Consider the following 291-nt stretch of genomic DNA (forward strand, 5'->3'; position numbering starts at 1 on the left):
ACGAGCAACCCCCCCCAGCGGGCCCCAGCCCCTGTGCAGCAGCCCCCCGGCAGTGGAGAGGCCCAGCTCATCTCCTTTGACTGATTTCTGCCGCAGGGGCGGGAGGATCCCGTCTAACACTACTCTTCATCCAGAATCACTTCTGTACTTCAACTACTCATTCTGCCCTCTCTGGAGAGGCCCAGCTCATCTCCTTTGACTGATTTCTGCCGCAGGGGCGGGAGGATCCCGTCTAACACTACTCTTCATCCAGAATCACTTCTGTACTTCAACTACTCATTCTGCCCTCTC

The 291-nt window shown here is 57.0% G+C and overlaps 1 protein-coding gene across 1 annotated transcript in view; it reads left to right on the forward strand.

The window, feature by feature from the left end:
• Nucleotides 1-84, forward strand: part of HGS (hepatocyte growth factor-regulated tyrosine kinase substrate) — a gene marked incomplete at its 5' end in the record, with an annotated part of 9,541 nt that extends 9,457 nt beyond the window's left edge. Inside the window, one exon of the mRNA XM_010290462.1 lies at nt 19-84. Coding sequence (XP_010288764.1) covers nt 19-84 — 66 coding nt within the window. The remainder of the gene's footprint in view (nt 1-18) is intronic.
• Nucleotides 85-291: the final 207 nt, after the last annotated feature.

Source organism: Phaethon lepturus, unplaced genomic scaffold (genome assembly GCF_000687285.1).
Source record: "Phaethon lepturus isolate BGI_N335 unplaced genomic scaffold, ASM68728v1 scaffold23277, whole genome shotgun sequence".
In the NCBI taxonomy this organism is placed as follows: Eukaryota; Metazoa; Chordata; class Aves; order Phaethontiformes; family Phaethontidae; genus Phaethon; species Phaethon lepturus.